At 53.9% G+C, this 15,677-nt stretch overlaps 1 protein-coding gene across 1 annotated transcript; it reads left to right on the top strand.

Annotated features, from left to right (window-relative positions):
- The first annotated feature begins 1,041 nt into the window (after positions 1 to 1,041).
- On the top strand, positions 1,042 to 14,046 carry LOC128267890 (uncharacterized). Its single transcript, XM_053004839.1, has 6 exons — positions 1,042 to 1,213; positions 1,281 to 1,412; positions 11,090 to 12,472; positions 12,712 to 12,905; positions 12,979 to 13,519; positions 13,928 to 14,046. The coding sequence occupies exons 1-6, from the start codon at positions 1,054 to 1,056 to the stop codon at positions 14,044 to 14,046; spliced, it is 2,529 nt and encodes an 842-aa protein (XP_052860799.1). The 5' UTR covers positions 1,042 to 1,053.
- The last annotated feature ends 1,631 nt before the right edge of the window (positions 14,047 to 15,677 follow it).

Consider the following 15,677-nt stretch of genomic DNA (forward strand, 5'->3'; position numbering starts at 1 on the left):
CGCGCCCGCGAACTCCATTTGCGATCGTCCGGCACTAATGAAGCAAAACTAACGCCGCCGCCGAGAGAGAGAGGGCCTTTCGGATCGGTCGGACCCTGGCCCGCCGGGACGAGCTTGCAATCCTACACTCCGGCCGGCCTTCTCGGGCTACTAACCGGCTATCAAATTGGGTCAGCGGGCGAGCGTGTGTGTACTGGTGCCTTCCGAGAGTGCCTCCCTGCGGTGGGTGTGTTCCATCCCACCGCCAGCCTACCGGTTGGAATGTCTAATGCTCACAGAAGGCGAAAACGGCATCCCCGGGTCCCGGTTCCCGGGAGATCTTGCACCAAAATGGCACATATCCAAGCAGAGTTGCAGCTCCCGCGCGTCCGGGACCCGGTGCTCTGGTTGACCTAAATCACTTTCGTTGGATTAGAAGCGATCGTCGTGGCCAAGGATTCTCGGGACGGGGGGTCCACGGGAAGGAAACGACAGGTTCCACGGGCCCCAGCCTCCGCCGGAGTCACGATCGGCACTAACGAAAGGGGCGCGCGCACCCCAGAGTAAAGTCATCGATTAGGTCCATTATGAGGTCCACATGTTTGATCACGATCGGAACACGTTTGGCCACGGGACCACGGCACCGGTTTCCCAAAGGGGTACGGAAGCTGGGGTCGATGCGATCGCGTTTCCCGGTTTGCATTTCCCTCGATATCGGTTTGTTGGCTTTCACCTCCGAATGGCTATGTAACCGGTGCGAGAATGCACCCCAGCGATCCCGGGCGAGCGAGCGAATGAAGGTCACGGACCGGGGAGGTGACTCACGAATCTGTGCCATACATGATCCAAGGGGTCCCAGAGCTCCATTCGGTTCCACTGCAGGTCGTGATGCACTTTTCGCTACAAAATTATCGATCATTTGTACGGCACCGGCGGCTTGTGATACATTCACCCATGCATGCCGACCGGGAGTCTAATTGGGATTCATTAGAGAGGACGCTGATTGCGGGCCGATTCCAAAATCAATCTAACGAGCCCCGGTTTCGGGGATTTTCTTTTCTCGCCCAACAGCTAATGATAGGCACGACGGTCGCGGACGGTCTGCTGCTGGGCGACACCTGCCAGCACGATATGGACTGTTCGGACAGCGTGAAGGGCAGTTACTGCACCCTGGAGGGCCTCTGCGAGTGTAGCCCTTTCTACGTGCGTCTCAACGCGTCGTCCTGTTTGCCGTGTAAGTAACTCGTGGGAAAACTCGTGGACCGATGATTAATCTAACCGGGCTTAATGTGTCTTTGCAGCCCAACTGCTCGAGAGCGAGTGCCGCCTATCGGAGCAGTGCTGGATGCGGGTGGCCAACAGCAGCTGCCTCGACGGTCGCTGTCAGTGCGACGGTGGCTTCCTGCAGTTCCGCAAACACACCTGCCTTTCGCGTAAGTACCAAACGGATGGGAAGAAGCGAATGGACGATCCCGCTGAACGTGTGTCAACTGGTGGAAAATATGAGGGCTGTTCAAAAAGTTCTAAGACATTAAAATATCCTCGGGCTACGTATGTTCGATTTTCGATTTTTTGTGGCGTTAGGTAGCTACACATATCAGTGACTTATGGTGTAAACTTCGGTCATTTCGAGTAATCAATTTTACGTAAATCGTCAATTTTTGCCAGCTGTTTTGTTTGGACAAGATTGGATGGCAAAGAATCTTTATCAAATTTTGTGTGTAAAACGAAATTAAGAGCGCGGATGCATTCGAAATGTAGACTGTGGCTTATGGTGAAGCTATTAAGGCCAAAAGCAGCGCTTATCGGTGGTTAAAAATTCTTTCAGAGAGCCTAGACGATGTGAACGTCAAAAAGCCAAGTTTGGTCGAATGTGAACAGTTTTGCTTGCAGTTTACAGTCCATTGCAGTGTCGTGATCCATCGTGGGTTGTTGCCAAAGGATAGAACGGTCAATAACGCATATTACCTGCAAGTTATGCCCGGTTTTGTGGGAAACCCAAAATTGGCTGTCGCGATCCTGCTACCACATCGTGGTTTCTGGGCGAGTTTTTGGGCAAAATAACTCACTAACGATGCCAAAGCTAGCGAATTCTCTAGTGCTGGCTCCCTGTGACTTTTTCTTATTCCTTAAACTGAAGAGGACATGTGTAGCAACCTACGACCTACCTACGGGTAACCTAAAAAAAATCGAGAATCGAACATACGTAACCCGCGGAAATTCAAATGTCTTAGTACTTTTTTAACAGTCCTGGTATGCTCCGAAAAGTGTTCAAAACCTGTGCGAGATCCGTTACCCCTAAGTGGCCAAGTGGTTGCCATTTTGATGATCAATTTCAGCTGCCCTCCACACAGTCGTATCCTCGGTACGCATGCTCGCCATTCATGTTTTGCGCAAACTCGGTTTTGAGGTCAAACGGTGGCGATCTTTACGGCGGCTTCACAGACCAAACGAACGGACCTCCACGGTCGCTGACATCCAACCGTTGTGTGTTGAAGTTTATGCTAAATGTATGTTTCCTTAAGCGGTCACCGGCTGGCTTTCGTTTTCAAGCTCAACGTGCCACGGCCGTCGGCCGCGATGACAGCTTCTTACGTGCGGCGCTGCATTGTGCTGCCTGCCGAGCGGATAACGGGACGCCCAGCCGATACGATCGATCGTGGCGAACGCATCGGCGAACCGGATGTTGGGGCCTCCGACGCTCCGACGGTGGGCTTATCAATCAATCAGCTCCGGCTCGTGATAAGACGCCCGTCTCCGTGGAACCACGGATCATGTCTCGTTTTATCCGACGCTTATTTGTTGTGCTCAATCGCCACAAACTGACAGCACAATGCGATTCTGCTTCCTCCGCACGGCACTATGGCCTTTATTGAAGTGTATACATTCAGCAGGGTATATAAAGACTTTTGTTATGCACCACACCGTTTCCGTACCCATTCGTTCGAGTCCTTCCAAGCCAATAGCTTCCCCGTTCGTTCCAAGTTGGAGCCCGAGATCGGCAAAATGACTCCACGCAACCCGGACCTCATTCGTTAATTGTTGTCCCACCCCAAGCGTTAACGATCCGTTAATGATCCCTCAATCTTCCGGATGCTATCGAACCCAATCAGGCATCCACAGGAGAGAGAGAGAGAGAGATAATGAGCACCGGCACCGGGAACAATAGCTTCCCGATATCCGACCGGGACGAGGTCGAGGCTTAGCAGCCGGCTAAGAGTTTTCCGATGCAACTCGCCCGACTGATAGCATCTTCGCGAAATGCGGGAAAACTTTTCGCCCACTATCATTCGCCGGCCATATGCCGGCCAGGGCCGAGTGGGCCCGTTTTTCTTTCCGACCATTCCTGGATTCCTTTCGGTTTTCACTAATAACCCTTAGCTTGTGGCGGCCGTGATTATGGCGATTCGAATGGCGAGCTTTTCTCGTTAACTTGATGGCCGCGCCGTACCAGCACACGCACGCCAGAGAGCGCGGACACCGGACATCCGTCACAGCGAGGCGGGAAGCGGAAAATCGACTTCGACCGGTCGGTTCTGGGAGCGGATCGGAACACGGTACGGCGTTATGCGTAATTTAACCGAACAACGGCCACCGACCAACCTGCGGGCGGGCCCCGTCAAGAGGAACGGAGTCACCGTCCGTCAAACCCACAGCTAATGAGCGGCGGCCTGACAGCGCGGCCCAGCAGCTCCAGAAGCGGTCGGTTGCTGACAACCGTACCGTTTTGGTTCGACTAACCATCATCGCCGGTCGCCGGTTGAAGCGATTGCTCCAGTTTTCGTAAGCGACGATGGGCGCGAGCGCGTGTATGCTTTGAGGCGGCGATGCTGCGGCGTTGTCCGTAGGCCAGCAGGTCAGCGACAGGCATCCGGCTGCCGGCCACACCCTCCAGCGGGTAGCGTCGGAAAATCCGATTCGCAACGACGACACTAATGGGGCACGATTAGTGCTAATTTACCGAAATAATGAACCCGATGCCTGGCCACGGCGGGTGGGCCACCAGGGGCGGGGGGGTTTGTTTTCTTTCTGTTGGCCCACGACCATACGCACGGGTGGTCACCGATGAAGCGAGAGAGAGAGAGACCGATACGGGTTAACTTTTGCTGACCATTGGCCCATCAACGCGGGCACTCGATTGGACTCCGATTATCCGGCGTACCCAGGGCGGCGGGGGGAGGGACTCTGCGTGATGGACACGCTGCCGGCATAAGTATCCGGAATCTATGCTTTTAGGTATTTGGAGCAGCAACAGCCGAACGAACTGGCTGCTGCCGTGGTGTGCGTGCTTTGTGTCAAGTGTTGGCGAGACGCAATAAATTCGCCCGTCAGTTCTAATTTAGTAACCTTTTCTGTTTCTTTTTTTTTTGCTCCCCGGTCCCGGAATAATGATTTTTGCTTTATTATCATCATAATGATATGTTGGTAGTGGCCTCATAAACGCCCCGCGTCTCGTCGCTCGATTGTAGCCGTCGGCAGCCGTCGAAAGTTCCGTTGCTGATCTGGGAACTAGCAAACCGGCCAGCTGATCACCGTCTTTAGCGTTCATTTCCATATCATCTCCGAAAAAATCCAACAAAATGGGCATCCGATGGGTGGATGTTTTATGCTTTCATTTTGCATAAATACCACCTACCAGCCCGGGCAGGGTGCGTGCAGCAGGAAGTCACGAGGAGTTGAAAACTCGCCACAAACTCCAACAGCCTGAGAACGTTTGGGCGCCCACCTCAGGAAATGAACCGCATGATCGGACCCAACATACGTTCGGAGCAGCCGGAGGATAGTGAAAGTTGGCGATCCTTGGCCGCTCCACTACAGGATATTGTTCAACGTCTATCTTTAAGCAGTTGGGCATTAGGCAGTTAGAGACGCACGACGCGGTGCCTCCGTTAAATAGCACCCCAAAGCCCGATGGCTCCGCTACTGCGTCGGCGGTCTGTCGAACAACTTTCCTGTTGGCCCCACTCACACACACACACACACACACCCACACGATCGAGATGCAAATCTGGTGCAAATGGAGATGCGTTTTCATTCGCGGTGACTTCGGTAACTTTCCGGAAGCTTTCGCGAAACTCAACCGAACCGAGCCCAGCTCAGGCCCGGCCCAGCTCGAGCTGACCCGGAAAAATGGCACCGCCAGGTCACACGCCTCCGTCGCAACCCCCTCCCGGTGGAGGGGCTTTCCATTTCCCACGTGCGCCACGGCGGTTCGCGAAAACGATGCTACGCGCCAGATAACGAAGAAGCTGCCGGAAAACGCTCTCTTTTGGGCTTTCTGGGCGGGTTTCTTGGGCTCGTTTTTTAGGGTGGAATATTTTCAGATAAATCGCGCACGATATAGCCGGCCACTCCGCGACAACGGTTCCGTTCGGTTCCGTTCTTTGGGGCACGCGGAATAAGAAGATTACGAAATGTGTGTTGTTCGGTGGGAAATAAAGAACTAATTCGGTTATTCCGAAAGTCGGCGGTCGGTGTTTGCTATCGGAGCGTTTGGAGCAAACCGGGCACCACCTGTTACCGGCAACACCAAATGCACCCGATGAGGCATCATTTTCGTAAACACAGGCCTTCCGTTAAGATGGGTCCGTGCGCGCGCGGGCCAAGCTAATAACAGGCGGGCGAACGCTTAAATCCGTTTACCTTACCGCGCGAATCCGCGACCGCACATCGAGCCTGCTGTTTTATGCTAATGTGGAAGGGCCTAGCCACACACCGCAACGTGCCGTGCTGCTTGAACTTTAACACCCCGGATGGGTTCTGGCGGAGTAATAAGAAAAAAATCATCATAATGATAGTATGTAGACCGACAGAAGGGCCCGTTCTTTCACGCCTTCAACGCCACCGACACCTTCAATGCCTTAATCGAAAACCAGAACCAGACTTCGGAGCCCTAATCAACCGCACTGCATAGGGTTTCGGGCCCTAGTTCCCGGCAGAGGCTAAGGGTCCACAACCCCACCCCGGGGCGGTTGTGCTCCATTACGAGGCGGTAATGATCGGGAAAATTACATAATTCAACAAACACTCCCCATCAACTAATGCTCCCGCTCCCGCCCGGAGGATGCTGTTTCCCTTCGAACCGGAACGGATATTCGATTACTCCGGCTGGAGGGCCACATTCCCTGGTTCGGGGTGGCCAATTATGCTCGCGCGTCTTCCCGTATCTCGGAAGCATCCCAAAGTCCGGAAACGTCCGGAAGCCGAAGTGCATTTTAAAACTCTTAACGCCCATCCTAAACGCGGCGGCCAAAGGGGGTTCCCGAAACTATGGGCCGCAAAATGGTAGCTCCAATTAGCGGGCCCGAGGTAATCCCGACCAATATCCCGTTGGCTCGCGCCACGGAAATCTGGGCGAGATAGTCGAAAAAGGCGGTAGAAACAGCCGAAAACCAACATCGAATTCACGGCCGTGCAGCCTATCGTCACTCCACTGATTACGCTCCGCGATGTTTTCTGGAGCTCTACTTATGCCGCGGCTTGTTTCGAGCCGGGGGGCCCCCGGTTGACCTTCTTATGCGTGCTCCCGAGCTGGTAGGCCGGAAAGCCGGTGGAAAGCAGTTTCCCTGGCTAACCACCTGAGGCCCCATCGATTGGCGGCGGCATTTTGCTTAATCAAGCTTCACTAACCCGCCCCGGAGATGGTGCAAACGGGAAGCGAAGTGTAGGATTTTCCTAGCATTAGCTTAGTTTGCCGATGAGGCTGGCGGATCAGCATAGCCTCTGACATCATCGAATGGGTGTGGCAAAAGAAGGTCATCGATGCCGATTAAGTCACCGCGATGATAAGATCATTACCAGATGAAGATGGGAAGAATTAGTTCCATTCAGATGAACCTCATTACAGGACTTGGAGTGGTGGAGTAATAGTTTTCGGAGCTCTTGGGAGATTTCGTAGATTTCTGGTTGGATGCTGGTCGGATATGCGACCGAAAAACAGAAATAGAATTTACCTAACCCATTAGCCTTTTATGTCTTCGGTTTCGTAATGATCGTAGATTAAGTTTACGGAGTGTGAACATTCTTTTATAATGGAAACTTACATAACAATATGACACAGAGATCCCTTTAGCAGAGCTTTCAAGCCAATTGCTGCTTCTGTGCGTCAGGCGAACTTGCTTCGGTTGGATTTTCGATGTCGCTTCAATTTATAAGATCTTTTTGATTCATTTTCTAGGCCTAGATATAGACTTCCGAAGCTCGGCGGATAGTCTACAGAAAGATAGTTGATAGTTGATAGATAGTTGATAGATAGAGTAGTCAGTAACGCTCGTCATTGTCACGATAAACTGAAACAATAAACAACAATGTATCGCTCGATACAGACATTCGCCAACACATCCGAGCATGGCCCGAATGGCTGGCGTTGCGAATAAAAACTCGATGCAAAAAGCCAACCCCTCATCGTTGATCCTGATAATGGAAAATAGGAGAACATTAAAAGCCCCAAAGCCACCAAGTCATTCTTTCCGAGCGGTCTGAATAGTGGTCGGACACAAACGAAAGAGAAAACTTGTTAAAGTCGCAGCTTCCGAACAGGTTCCGAGCAGGTTCCGTTTAGAAAGGAACAATGCGCACCGAAAATAGGAAACTTTCTTCACTCGGTATGTTGTTCAAAGGCGTATGTGTTCCCTTTTGTTTACTCCTGGCGGCACGTGGATATACATTTAGGACAGAGGACGATGCTTGGCCGAGAACCGCCCAACCTCCGTCGGCTGGAGCTGGAGAAAGAAAAGTGACTGGAGCCCGGATTGAGCCGTTCATTAGGAGCGGCTGGCCGGTTGGCCGACATGGGGCTGGAAAATTTGCTCAACGCTCCAGTCGTCCAGTCCTGACCGTGTCGCTGGGTCGCTGGGTCGGTGAAAATGCAAAAAATCAAGCTGAAAAGAAAAGTGAAACGCGCCACTTGCCACGGCCGCGGTCTTTACAATAATGGGTGGACAAATGTTTTAATAACATAGGCCGGGCCGGGCCGCGGCCTAGAGTCCCGCCTAATAGAGTCTTCAAATTATTGCGCGCTCCTTTGTGTGCGCCACCCCCCGCGACCTGCGCTGCACCGCACGCGGCCATTAGTGCCGGCATTAGGCCCGGCACCACCTGTGACGAATCGGGGGACAGCTTCCAGGCGCACACCGCCCAGCTTGGAAATGGATTTTCTAGCGTTTCTTCATGCAAAATCATTGAAGCCACGGATTGAAGCAGTACACGCGGCGCTGGAGCGGCCCGAGTTTACGAGCAGTTAGACTCGGCGCTTTATATCTCCGCCGGCCACTCCGGTGTTTCACGGCCATCGGGGGACGGGAGCAATAGTTTGTCTGCACGATAAACGTTAATGTTGACGCGAACTCCCTTCAGCTTTCACGTTCCCAGGCAGCCGCTACTCCACGGAGTAACACGGAGCATAAATAAAAAGTACAAACTACCCGAGAGCCCAAGTAGGTTAACATTTGTTTCCCGGTTTCGGCCCCCGGGTAACGGTTCAGCCCAACGAAGGGAAGGTTTTTGGTCTTTCTTCGCCGAATCTGTGAAGCGCCGCACATTTGCATAACAAACAGCAATTAGGCTTCAGCCTGGCGCACGGCACGGACAGTTGGGTACGTTCGACCCGATTTATGACCCAGAGCGCCCCCAATGCTGCTGCTCCTGCTGCTCCGTATCAAGGTCGGCCGGTGCAGGTGAGAAGTGTCGACGATTAGCGTGCGTATCGTGTTTCCGCTGCACGCACCGTGAAACGTGCTGATTTACCGCCATTATGATCCACTGAGCGGTGACACCGCGGGGCCCATCATTCCCGTGTGGCAAATCAGTGGCACGGAAATCGGATCGCGCGGATGATGGGCCACCGGAGCGATTAATTAAACGAGTTCCACTTAGGCGCTTGGCCGCTTCACGGTCGATTGTCACGAAGCCGCCTCCGGCGGGAGCATTATCAACGATGATCGTCGCAGCCAATGGACCGCTTACTTCGGGTGCGTGTTGGCGCTGACCTAGGCCACGCAAACGGGCAGATCTTATCGGCGACACGATGCGCGTAGCGTGACGGGTGTAAATTGCTGAAGAACCTCTAAATCAATGGCCAGTCCATCTCCTCGGTATCTTGGCTCCGGAGGGTAACCGGAGTTTATGTTTCGATGCTCGCAACACTCACCGGTGTGCCGGAGCGATCGGGCCGCATCGGATCGGGAACTATTAATTACCAAAGATTGCATTTCTTTCATCACAAACTCCACACGGCCCGGTCTGTGGATGGCACATAAATTATGCTCTCCCGGGACGGGATGCCACTTGCGAAAACCGCTCTCCTCATTCACTAACGAACAGCCGATGTGTGCCGATCGGTGGGTGGGTTGGTGGGGCCCCCCCTGCGGCAGCTTATCCGCTTTCGCAACGCAGGTTGGCGCATTGTGCGGAATGCTGATGTGCGGGCTGCTGTAATCTGGTCCGGCGTCCGGAGTGTACTTCGACTACGGGACGGAGTGCAGCCGGATTGCGTGACAACGGTGAATGGATGCATTTCTCAATAGCTCGCACCCTCTCTCTCTCTTGGACGGCCGGTGGGATGTGTAATCAGCATGATGAGTGACGGCGTTCGAGCAGCCGGTACGCCAAGCGCTTCCGGACTAGAAGCACCTAGAGGCTCTCCAGATTTATGTCAGTGGAATAAGTGGACCTGCCAGGGACGACTCCGGGAACCGAGTGACATAATTTCACCACCCAAGGCGGCGGGCTCTGCATACTGCATTCTGGTGGCCGTCGAGGTGGTTGGGAATCGGCGGCTGGCGATTGTTTGTGTACGCGTTATTTGCGCTACGCGTCGAGGAGAGCCTCCCGATGGGAATGGTACCAATTATGTGGGTCAACTGGCATGATGTCATCACCCACGGAGAGCTGGAGTAGCTCATTGTGTGCCGTGTGCGTGTCCAGAACACCGTCCTCCTTGGTGTCCGGCATCACGGCGCTTTTAAAGTGCGCCTTTCTCTGCTCGAAACCTTTTGTCCGCTTTGGTTTCGATTGGGCATGATTTCAGCTTCTTATCAAATTAAATTCGTCGTAATCAAATACGCAGAAAGGGACAACAAAAGAAGGGGTGCATTGAATGGAGTGGATATGAGTTAGGATAAGAAATGATTTATTTGAATGCATTTGTTGCAAGCAAAAGTTAAGCTGACTCGGGAATGTTCTCCTGTTACTGTGAATGTTTCTGGAATTCTTTCTTTCTCGGTCGATGGATTCTTTCTATGTTCTTCTTGCACTTTGCTTTTAGCAACAAAACTGCATGACGACTGCTTTAAAAACATTGGGAATTTCAGTGCCGAATCAAATTACAGTTAAAATTCCTATAGCTACATTCGTTCCGCTCAATATTCCCGACCTCTTTGTTCTCCTTATAGCATACGATGAGCGATATTGATCTGCGCCATTTATTGAATATTTTGAAGGCAAATTAATGGACATATTTTCAGTGTTTTAGTGACATATATTCAGTGGAGTTTCAGCTGAATTCAATCAAATTTATGTTCCAGCTTGGCAATTTGCAGATGATTGTGACTGTTTGAAATGCGTCCGGCTGCCGATGAACGATTTGATACCTTTTCGCTTTGCACACCTCGACTTGGCTTTGGAGGTTAGGGTTTTGCTTAAAATTTGGTAACCACTGGACTGTTCTTATTCAGTGCTAATACTTTCCGCACGTCGGCGTCCGTCCACTGAGTTTACTCATGCTGAGGGCATAAATCTCATTACTTACTTTGTGCCCGCTAATCGATGCGACTCGGCTTCCGTTTTCAATTTCCGCTTTCGTTCTAAGTCCGCCATCCGATTGTTTTATTTTCTACGGTCAAACGGTAATAAAAATGCATCCATTTATTAGCACGCGCCACCGACCGCGGCTAATAATTTAATCGAAAATGCTTGTCCACCCGGGCCAGCACCGGAAATCGAATCGCACTGCACCGCACTCCGGGTCCACCGGGGCATGCATATAAATTAGCCGGCCCATGGACAGAATGTCTGGGTCGCCATACACGTTTGTGGGGTCATGTGGTCCCTCTAATTCCCTGTCTCGTTTGCCACTCGCTCACTCTCTCTCTCTCTCTGTTTCCCTTTCTAGCCGCTCAACCGGGCACGGTTTGCTACAGTCACGCGCACTGCCGTATGTGGGACGGGGAAAGTCACTGCGATTTCCTGATCCCTAACCTGTTCGGCCGCTGCCAGTGTACGTCGCCGGCGCGCCAAAACGGGCCAACCTGCGTGACGGAACCGGCCCGTGACCAGGAACACCCGGTCGGGTTTGCGAGGCCCCAGCAGCAGCAGCAGCAGCAGGCTCCCGAGGAGACGGCCACGCCGAAGGGAGAAGGGCCCGAGACGACGGCGGCGGCGGCGGACGGTGGTGGTTCGATCGATCGGATGTCGACGACGACCGAGGACGACGTGATCATCGTAGAAAACTTCTTGGAGACGACGACGATGGACGTCGATGGGGGGATGAGCGCGGCCGAGGATCACATTACCACCGAGTACCAGCCGGGAACGGAGTCGACAGAGCAGGCCGAGGAAGATGACACCACCATGACGGACTTCATCGAGATCACCACCGGCCCGGAGACGACGACCGTAGGCGTCCACACGACGCGCAACGGTATGGAGGAGTACGAAAACACGGAAGAGTACGCTGACCTGGAGCGGGAGGTGGAGCAGCAGTTCCGGCAACAGGAGCTGGCCGATGCCCTGGCCACGACTACGGCGGCCGCTTGGGCAAACGAGATTGCCGACGTCATCACCAGCCAGGATCGGGAAGACCGGGATCCAACAACCACCACGCGGACCACCGTCGAGATTGCGGTGCAGGACGCGGACGCGGGAAGCCCGGAAACGACCGAGGAAGAGCCGACCTCGACGACGGCGGGCGAGCGCGACACGGAACCCACCGGAAGCGGGAATGAAGTTGAGCTTGTGGCACCGTTCGAAACGGTCGCTCCGGAAGCCGATGGCCAACAGGCTGCATCGCTGGTGCAGGAAGTGGCCGACGAGCGGGTTACCACCACGCTGGGCCAAACCGAGCGCTACGAAGACACGACGACGGCTCGCCGGGTTGCCGCTGAACAGGAAACGCAACCGGAGGCCGATGCCCCGACGACGACGGAGCGCGTCGAGCAGTACTACGATGTGCAGCTGCGCCGCCAGGACTCGAAGCTGTTCGACGAGGACGATACGGAGGAGCTGGTGGAGCAAGGACCGTCGGCCGTGGGCAAGGAGCGGTACGCGGCCCGCGAAACGACGGCCCACTTCGAGCGGGACAACGAAATCGCTGGCTCGGAACCGACTCGCTCGACGACGACGGAAACGCTGCTGCGTTTGGCCAACCGCCGCACGACGGCCATGGAACCGGAAGCGCCGCTCTCGACGACCGTTGCCTCGGTGCTGCTGGAGACGACCACCACTACCACAACAACCACAACGACCACAAAACCGCCGAAACGCCGAACGGTGGCCATTAAAACTGAAGTTGGAGCGCGCGTAAAACATCACGGTAGGTGGCGCCATCTGACGGGTAAAAGCAGCACTGGGCGGAGTTTGTGTCTCGGCTAACGCTTTGTAACAATTATATTTTTTAAGTCATTTTTATTCTAGTTTTCGCACGATTACAAATTATTCAAATTGTTTTGATCGTTGGTCGCTGCTGTTACCAACGCTTTAATCAACTCGTCTCGACTAACGCTTTGCGATCTTCCTCAGGCATTCGGACTCGCGTGGATCTCGGAGATGGGCCCGTTTCGCTGGGCTTGGTCTGCGCCAACAGTGACCAGTGCCAGCTGGCCGACCCGTACAGCTACTGCAACGACGAGGGGCGCTGCGACTGCTCTTTCCACCAGCCGGACGACTCTTGCCGCGCCACCAACACTGGCTGCTCTCGCGGAACGTTCCAGGTAATTCCAGGCGAGCCCTGCACCTCTGAGCGCTTTTCCCCTGACACTACTCCCGTCCGTTTCTTGCTTGCAGTGCCGATCGAGCGGAATCTGCATCAGTTGGTTCTTCGTGTGCGACGGCCGGCCCGACTGTAGCGATGCGTCGGACGAGGAGTGCAGCTTTGCGACAACGTCGGCCAGCAACGGGACGGAATTGAGCTGTCCGGAGCTGTCGTTCCGTTGCGGACAGAGCGGCCGGTGTATCTCGCGAGCCGGTATCTGTGACGGCAAGGTGCAGTGTCCGCACGGGGAGGATGAGGTCAACTGCGATTTCCGGAAATCGCGCCGTTGCCCACAGCACACGTTTATGTGCCGCAGCGGCGAGTGTCTGCCGGAGTACGAGTACTGCAACGCGATCGTGTCCTGCCGGGACGGGAGCGATGAACCGGCGCACTTGTGCGGATCGCGAGCCGTGCCGAACTTCTTCGTCAAGCTGCTGAGTGCTCCGACGGCACGCGGCCGTAACTACTGTCCTATGCGGTGCGGCAATGGCCGGTGCCGATCAACTGCCATCGTTTGCTCCGGACGGGATGGCTGTGGCGACGGCAGCGACGAAGATCGGTGTTCCGTTTGCCGTAAGTAGCCTTGTCCCAATTTAGGTTAAAATCCCAGTGAAGCACCTGCCACGCCAGGCTAGTACTTTCGGAGTGAGCCGGATAATTGGCCAGAATCTGTGTCCCATAAACAGCAAGTGGCCGCCAAAGGCCCTGTGGTTGCGTGAAAATAACAAACCTCTAGCCACACGCTGGAAGCCGTCGAATGTCGTCTGCATAATTCAGTGTCTCGCTTCCGGTCTGTTATTTCCACTGGCATGCGGTGCTGCTGCGACATATTCAGGGCACGCCCAGACCAATCGCATTTAATAATTTACACCTGAAACGGACCTGGCGCAAAAAGGCACTCGGCTCACCTTAAAACACGTCTAGGCAAGTCAAGTCGGGGTCTAAAATTACCTTTCGTTTGTGTTTATCCACACGTAACAGGATGCCCGGCGCCAGCCTACAGCAACCCGGCAACCCTGCAGTCCGTCACACCGGCCGTCGTTTCGAAGCCCCGGAGTAGGACGAGCCGCATCACCGGTGGTCGCTGGACGCGAACATAGGTCGAAGGTTAATCGACTGATGGACGACCCCCGCTGCTTCAGGTGCGCCCCCGGAAGTGGATAACCGGAAGAGACGCTGGCGGTGCTGTTGGCCGGATGGACGCGTTCGTAGTATAGTAACGCAGCAACGGGCTGACCCTGGCGGACCTCGGGAAGGCTGTCGGACGGCCATAGGCTGCGCACTGCGAAGGACAAAACACGCTCTTCCGTTAGTTTGTAAATAAAGTACGCGACACGACGACGAACCTGAGACCGGTGCAGGCGGCCAAACACGCGGGACGACGAATCCGGTGGCAACCGCACCCTGGACCTTTTTAATGAACAATTTTATCCCCTTCACGACAGACACGGCAACGCACACAGCATGATACTAGCGAGTAAGTCGAGTAGAGTGGCAGCAATAGCGGACTCGCGGTGGACTCGAGCCCTTTAACACCGACACTATTATCTATTTATCGTCCATTAGTAAGCTAGACTGTATACGGTTATAGTAGGAAGTGCGAGGCGAGAATTGATAGACTTTAGCACACGCAGATCGTAGCAAACCGCGAGCACCTAGGATAACGCCCGGTAGCCGTGGTCGAGCAAACGAATCGGCAGATACAGCAGAGTAAATGCCAGGCTACGGAAGTTCCGGCGGAGTGGAGTGGACTCTTCACCGGTGTCCAGACGCGTGTCCAGAGATTGAAATTTATTTATTTAGTAGCAGATAAACTACCGGCCAGCGCCAAAGCCCACGTTTTGGAGGCGTGCGAAATGTCGGGAAAGTAGGTTGATTACACTGGCCATTGGAAGCCTGGTTCAGCGACGGGTGGTGGTGGCCACCGGCCACTGATAAGGTCCACTGGGGTTCCACTTGTCGCGCGAGAGTCCCAGGCGCACTTCCGTTTACTCCGTCCAGACCCGTTGCGGAGCGTCGGGGCGTCGTTGAATGATGCATTTCAATGGGGTCCGGAGTCCGGAGCGAAAGTGATTAGATTGGGCTTATTTTTAAACTATTTATGGTTCTACTGTTTTATCATTTGCGTACTTGGGCACTGTCAAAATGTTCCGTTGGCCATCGTTTTAGGTTTTTATTTTTTGATTCCTTATTTTGTGTTTTGCTACTCAAACGTTCCACGAAATTAGGCGTTTTGCATAGGTCGCAACCGTAGCCACGTAAGTAAACGAAAGATTAGGGTGAGCAAACGAGACGAGCGAGAGAGAAGTCTATAACTTAACCAGTAAATAGTCTTGAGTGCGATAAAGCGGAATCTCTGTAACGCAATCGCAGTGTAAAATATAAATTTTAACCCAATACGATCCAGTGCTGTTGTTTTCTTTCCCATTGCCGGCGTACCCGTGGTCAGCTGTTCTGGAGCCGTGTTTCCGCTTCGCGCTTCACTGTGGTCACTAACTTATCACCCACCAGGCACAGACGGGGTGGACGCGTCTGATAAGTTATGCAAAGCAAAGTGGTGTCACGCGTGGCATGATTTCGATGGACGGCCGCCCCACGCTAGTAGGGCCGGAAGATGATGGCGATAGCGAAGGCGGCCAGCGTGCGACGAGCGATACGAAGTAAATTGAGCAATGGCCGATATTTTTATTTGCGGCCAAGGCACGCTACGTGCCGTGTGTGCGCTGTGTGT

Source organism: Anopheles cruzii, chromosome 2 (genome assembly GCF_943734635.1).
Source record: "Anopheles cruzii chromosome 2, idAnoCruzAS_RS32_06, whole genome shotgun sequence".
Lineage (NCBI taxonomy): Eukaryota > Metazoa > Arthropoda > Insecta > Diptera > Culicidae > Anopheles > Anopheles cruzii.

Coding starts and splice junctions, on each gene's coding strand:
- LOC128267890 (XM_053004839.1), top strand. CDS start 1,054: ATGATAGGCACGACGGTCGCGGACGGTCTGCTGCTGGGCGACACCTGC. Junction 1,413..11,089: donor CAAACACACCTGCCTTTCGC/GTAAGTACCAAA, acceptor TTCCCTTTCTAG/CCGCTCAACCGGGCACGGTT. Junction 12,473..12,711: donor GAAACGCCGAACGGTGGCCA/TTAAAACTGAAG, acceptor TGCGATCTTCCT/CAGGCATTCGGACTCGCGTG.